The 6000-nt window shown below is 33.6% G+C and overlaps 1 protein-coding gene across 1 annotated transcript in view; it reads left to right on the top strand.

Annotated features, from left to right (window-relative positions):
- The window catches only part of MYCBP2 (MYC binding protein 2, E3 ubiquitin protein ligase), a gene marked incomplete at both ends in the record, with an annotated part of 162897 nt that overhangs the window by 138969 nt on the left and 17928 nt on the right, over positions 1-6000 (top strand). Inside the window, 6 exon segments of the mRNA XM_008943913.1 lie at positions 374-598; positions 1153-1218; positions 3262-3501; positions 3636-3725; positions 4599-4679; positions 5815-6000. The exon segment at positions 5815-6000 is cut by the window's right edge and continues 99 nt beyond it. Of these exon segments, the coding sequence (XP_008942161.1) occupies positions 374-598; positions 1153-1218; positions 3262-3501; positions 3636-3725; positions 4599-4679; positions 5815-6000 (888 nt within the window).

Genomic DNA, 6000 nt, shown 5'->3' on the forward strand with positions numbered 1-6000 from the left:
TGTCTTGTATTTCATTTAGTTAATGCATTTGGTTCACTGAGTTCATTTTTCAAATGTTGTGTACTTCCAGTTCTTACTTGCTTCTTTTTTCTTTAATTTCGTCATTCTGAGGAGCATGAATTAATACTCCTGATTAATGTCTTCAAAGCGTTTTCTTCCATTTATTAATACATTTAAGCATTTACTAATATAATCAATTGTTAGTTATTAATATTTCCTTTGTTTTAAAAGGCTGAATAATTTGAACTGACAAATTTCTTCTTTAATTCAGAGCATTTTCCTCCAAACAGAAATGCTTGTATGGTTTTAAAATTTTGAGTAATGTCTGTATATGGTCTTACTTTCAAATATTTTAAATATTTTGTTTTCACAGGAACTATGTATAGTGGTTTGTCTAAAAGACTTAACCAGCATTGTTGACATTAAAACATCAAGCCGACCTGCCATGATTGGTAGTTTAACAGATGGGTCTACAGAAACGTTCTGGGAGTCAGGAGATGAAGATAAGAACAAAACCAAAAACATCACAATTAACTGTGTAAAAGGAATCAATGCACGTTACGTGTGTGTTCATGTAGACAATTCCAGAGATCTTGGGGTAAGAGGAAAATAAAATGTCTCTCATGGAAGGTGCATAATCAAAGTTGTATGTATTTATCCATCATGAACCACCGTTTTCCTTGTCCAGTTCTGTTTGTAGTTCTAATTCAGAAGCTCACATGTCCAGGGATAGTTTCTAATTAATATGATTTTGAAAGCAGTACCTGATATCATCAGACAAATCCAACTAAGTTTTCCATGAAGCTAAGGCTGGAAAACTTAATTCTCAGCAACATGTTTAATTTCAGATGCATTTTCAAGCATTTATTTCACAAGCTACTTTTCCTGCTCATGATTTTCATAGAAGCATTCAGATAAGGAGTTTTCATAAAATTCAAAATGTTTTCTGTTTTCATGTTTATCCACCTCTACAGTAAGGTTACAAACATATTTTTGTTTTAACTACAACTACAGCTTTTAATACATGGAGCAATTTTTTTTTTTTTTTTTTTAATGAAACAACTTTTCTCTTTTATGTACATGCTCTCTTAATATAGAAAAAAATAGAATGATCTTCAGCTGTTTTATTCTTATTTTGCTTGTGTGTTGCAGAACAAGGTGACTTCAATGACCTTCCTAACTGGCAAGGCAGTAGAAGATCTCTGCAGAATAAAGCAGGTAAACATTTTAACAGCTGACATGGAAAAATTGTCATCATTCTTTGGCTGCATATAGCAGATATTTGCAAAGCTAAGGTTCCACTTCTTATGGTAGATAAATTATTTTACAAATATCAGGCTTTATAATATTTTTGGGAAGTACTGTGTTATTGACGACAGAATTCAGTCATATATACTGAATATTGATCAAACATTTACTGAAACAGAGCAGGGTGATATAAAATGTTCCTTGGATTTTTTTAATTACTACAGCTGAAAGGATGAGTGATCACACAAAGTTTTGAAAAAAGACTTGTTTAGGTTGCATTTTTATAAGGTCCAACAAGCTGTTTGATTTCTTTTAGGGTACTTATATCTGAACGTACCTGAAATAATTGCATTAATTAGTATTAAATTTTATTAGATATTCTGACACCTGGCTTCTTAGTGTTGCCTTTTATCTGTTTCATTAAATCATTTTTCATTAGAGAAATGCAGCTTAGTAATAGCAGAATGCCATGAGAAAGAAAAATAATTATTTACCCTTAATACACATTTTTCTAGTTGCATGATCTAATACATGTTTGTAGCCCACATTTGACTCTGCCATTTTAGTTTTTAACTTCAGGTAGCTGAAGACTCTTGACCTGAGACTCAAGTTGCGAATTCAGTCTTTGTACTTCTGTTGCTAAGCTGAACAATAGATGCCCGTTTTTTACACAGAGAACAATCTTTTGTATTTTGACACTTACATGACTCATCAAGGATATTTAAGATTTCTTGCAGGCAGTTACTTGGGCTCAGAACTTTCATTTGGGTTATTGACAATCAGTGGTAAAATTCTTCACAAAGAAGCACTGTCCCATTGCAGAGATGGTTTACATTGTCTACCTCATTGTCTACCTGAGAGCATTTAAGGCAAAAATACAGCTCCAAAAGGTGTTAAAAATCTGAAGAAATAAAACCTTGGAACAGTGGGCTCAAACTGAACAGTGAAGTGTGAGCATGCATATCTACATAGACAGATAAAACATTTGTGTGTGTGTATTTCTCAATGGATCTACACTGTGTAGATACAAAATACAGATGGACACAGACACCGCTCTTGGAGAATTTTTTGTGTGAGTGATACAGCTTTGTTCCTTCGCTGCTGAACTGTCCTCTGACATGTCTCCAACAGACTTTTATTTTTTTGTCTTCAAACACACCTGTATACCATACCCTAACTCATACATACTCCACCTCATGGCATTTTCAAAAAACAAAAATAGTCCGTCTTGACTGCTGTGGCACAGTTCAATGAAGAACCTGAGAAATGGCTTAGAAATAGGAAAGAACAAATATTAGTTTCATTATAAATGAGCCTATGGATGTGAGGGAGGGCTGGCTTGGCTCCAGGCCCAAGTGTATCTTGGGCCCAGAGGCTGCTCTGAACCATGATGTGAGGCACCGAACCTTACCGGGTTTTCGCTTCCAGTAGTGACATCACAGTTTAACTCATAAAACATTATTCCATGTTTTTGGGTTTTTTAAAATTCTATTTATTGTAAAATAAACTTAATTTGATACAGTTTGACTGTCTTTTTTACAATTATTAAGGCCTGCAGCTCTTGAGATCAGACACTGACTTCCACAAAGTTACGGTTTCTTTGGCAGTTTATATGAATAGGGATGAAATTACTAATAATTTTGTTATATTTTCAGTTAAACCATGATGGCTTCTTTTTTCTTTTTTAATTAAAACTAGTAAGCAAATATTAGTTCAAAGTGGTTTTTTGATTATGCAAACTGTTGCTTAGAGGAGAAAAGGGACAGATAGGCCACTATTTCTAATAGGCTTTAAAGACAAAAAGATATATGACTCTTTTTTTTAATATTTTAAATGTGAATTCATGAGTTTGAATATTTTTATAATTAAATATGATAGTTTTACTTCTCAGGATCAAAATTTCATAGCAAACACTGTATTGCTTTCAGTTACATATGATGGGTTTGCTTCAGAGCTGAGTAACTTTTTGTTTGATGTAATGTCAGTTCCCATCTTTATATTCCTGTTAAATAGGTAGACTTGGATTCAAGACATATTGGCTGGGTAACAAGTGAACTTCCTGGGGGTGATAATCACATCATCAAAATTGAATTGAAAGGTCCAGAAAACACATTAAGAGTTCGACAAGTGAAAATTCTTGGATGGAAAGATGGTGAAAGCATCAAAATAGCAGGCCAGATTTCTGCAAGTGTAGCTCAACAAAGAAACTGTGAAGCTGAGACACTGCGAGTGTTCCGACTTATTACATCCCAGGTGGGATTTTAATGATGTGTTTGTTATATGGTGAAAGTTACTATAAATCATAGACTTTCAGTGCTTTACATTTTAATGTAAAACGTCACATCTGCACAAGCCTCTTTGAAATAAGCTCATTGTCATTTCTCCAGGTATTTGGAAAACTCATCTCTGGAGATGCTGAGCCAACCCCAGAACAGGAAGAAAAAGCACTGTTGTCTTCCCCAGAAGGAGAAGAAAAAGTACACAATGTATTTATTTGTATTCTATCAATAATACTTTGCTGAAAAAATGGTCCAGGATGATTTTCAGTATTTTTCCTGTGTCTTCTGCTACCTAACTTTCAGCTCAAAGCAGAATTAAAATGTCACAGTTGCATATTTTCTAAAAATTATCATTGCTTTTTTTAATTAGTAAATTATAATTGGAGCATATGTGTTTAATGGTAACATCGTAGCAAGGGTGGTGCAAATTATGCCTACATTTACAGAAGTACTTAAAACCTATTTTTTTTAGTACTTACTATACTTTTACCCAGTATACTTTACTGTCCTCCAGCAAGGATTAGTTTAAGAGTTCCTGAGCAGGTCACATTATCTGGACTGTCTTCAACAAAAGTAATTTAGTTTTTCAGATGATACATGATTTTTCCTCTACCCAATACATTGTGACAATAAGATCCATGATTGAATTACTCATTTTGTAAAAAGTGTATTTTTCTTACACCTGCTGTGTGGTAAATGAATTTTGTTTTCCCTGTTTCTTTTATTGTGAAATACATAAACTGAAAAGTATATTCCATGCATTGCTTTGCAACAACTTAATCAGTGATTGCATTAAGCTGGGTGAAGAGGCTGAACCTCAGATAATTATACTTACTTGTTTTGAGTATTATTTTATTTCATGCTTAATTTTCTCATATAAAGACAGTAAATACATCTAAGAGGTATTTATTAACTGCAGTTAAACTGATCTTGCTTATACATCTTACTCCTCTCTAACAAAAAGCTACAAACTTTTAGAACAAAATTTGTGACAATGCATGTTAATAGCTACAGGAATTAGGAAATGTTTTTGAAACTCTTGATCTAATATTAAATATGCTTTTTATGAAGGCAACGTCAGATGCAGACCTGAAGGAGCACATGGTAGGGATCATATTCAGCCGGAGCAAACTGACAAATTTGCAGAAGCAGGTTTGTTCATTCTGAAATGCTTTGAGGGTTAAACTTAAGTGTTTTTTAATAAATTTGCTTATTTTCAGTGAATATAGTACCTTGACACTTTCAGTTCTTCCATTATTCTTCACAATTAAACTTTGGATTACATTTTAAATAGTATGCATGTACATTTTATATGAAAAATATGCTAAAATTGATGCTGAAAGAATCCATTTTAATAGGATAAAAAATCCTATGAGACTCAATTTCAAAACTTTTTAAATTAAGTTGTAAATTGTACTTATTTGTGTTTGCTGATACTAGTAGACTCTCAAATTTCTAGGAGAGGTTCAGTGAATTTAGATTCTTAGTTTTGCATATTTTCTTCATGATTCTGTGATCAAAAGTTATTTAGGTTTAATAAAATTTAATCCTAAAATGGTAGTTAGTGTATAGATTCTTAAATTATTCTTTCCTGCAGTCAATGAAGGTTTGAGTTTGTGGGTTTCATACTTTTTCTTAACATAAAGCAGTAGTTAGCATATGTTTTTTTCTTTAGAATATTTAATTTTTTAAAAAATATATCAATTACAGCATCTTTTATATTATCTTTATTATACCTATCACAAGACAAACATTGCTGTAAAGATTTTTCACAGTCAGTTTTTAGATCAGTAAGTCACCCAGAATCTATTTTTTTATCACTGTCTTAGCAAACTTTGAAATTTCATAAATGTGCTATTTAACATGCTATAGGTAAAATGAAATTTTTTTTTTTTTTTTTAACTTTCTGAATAATAAACAAGAGACTCTTTTAATAAGTCCTTTTCTGTTTTGGGTGTTGATTAAATGTATTTGAGGTTTTTTGTTTGTGTTAAACATAAACACAGAACTCAGGTTTAAAAAAAAAAAATTAAAAGCAGGAACTACAATTAAAAAAATATTTATTTTGATTAAATTTTCCAGAGTGAAGATGAGCAAATTCAGTATTAAATCTAAACGTTAAGTCTAAAGTATTTTTATCTAATTTCTACCCTAAATCTAAATGTTATTCTTCACTTGAACCTGTTGAAAGTCAGTAGTCGTAGTTGAGAAGGTAGGCAGAGCTCCACCCCGTCCCTGCCAGAGCCGCTGCTGGGCGTGACGGGGCGCGTGTGTTCTGTGCGGGCAGGTGTGCGCCCACATCGTGCAGGCCATTCGGATGGAGGCCACGCGGGTGCGGGAGGAGTGGGAGCACGCCATCTCCAGCAAGGAGAACGCCAACTCCCAGCCCAGCGACGAGGACGCCGCCTCCGACGCCTACTGCTTCGAGCTGCTCTCCATGGTCCTGGCGCTGAGCGGCTCCAACGTCGGCCGG

Source organism: Merops nubicus, unplaced genomic scaffold, assembly GCF_000691845.1.
Source record: "Merops nubicus isolate BGI_N331 unplaced genomic scaffold, ASM69184v1 scaffold15297, whole genome shotgun sequence".
NCBI classification, from domain to species: domain Eukaryota; kingdom Metazoa; phylum Chordata; class Aves; order Coraciiformes; family Meropidae; genus Merops; species Merops nubicus.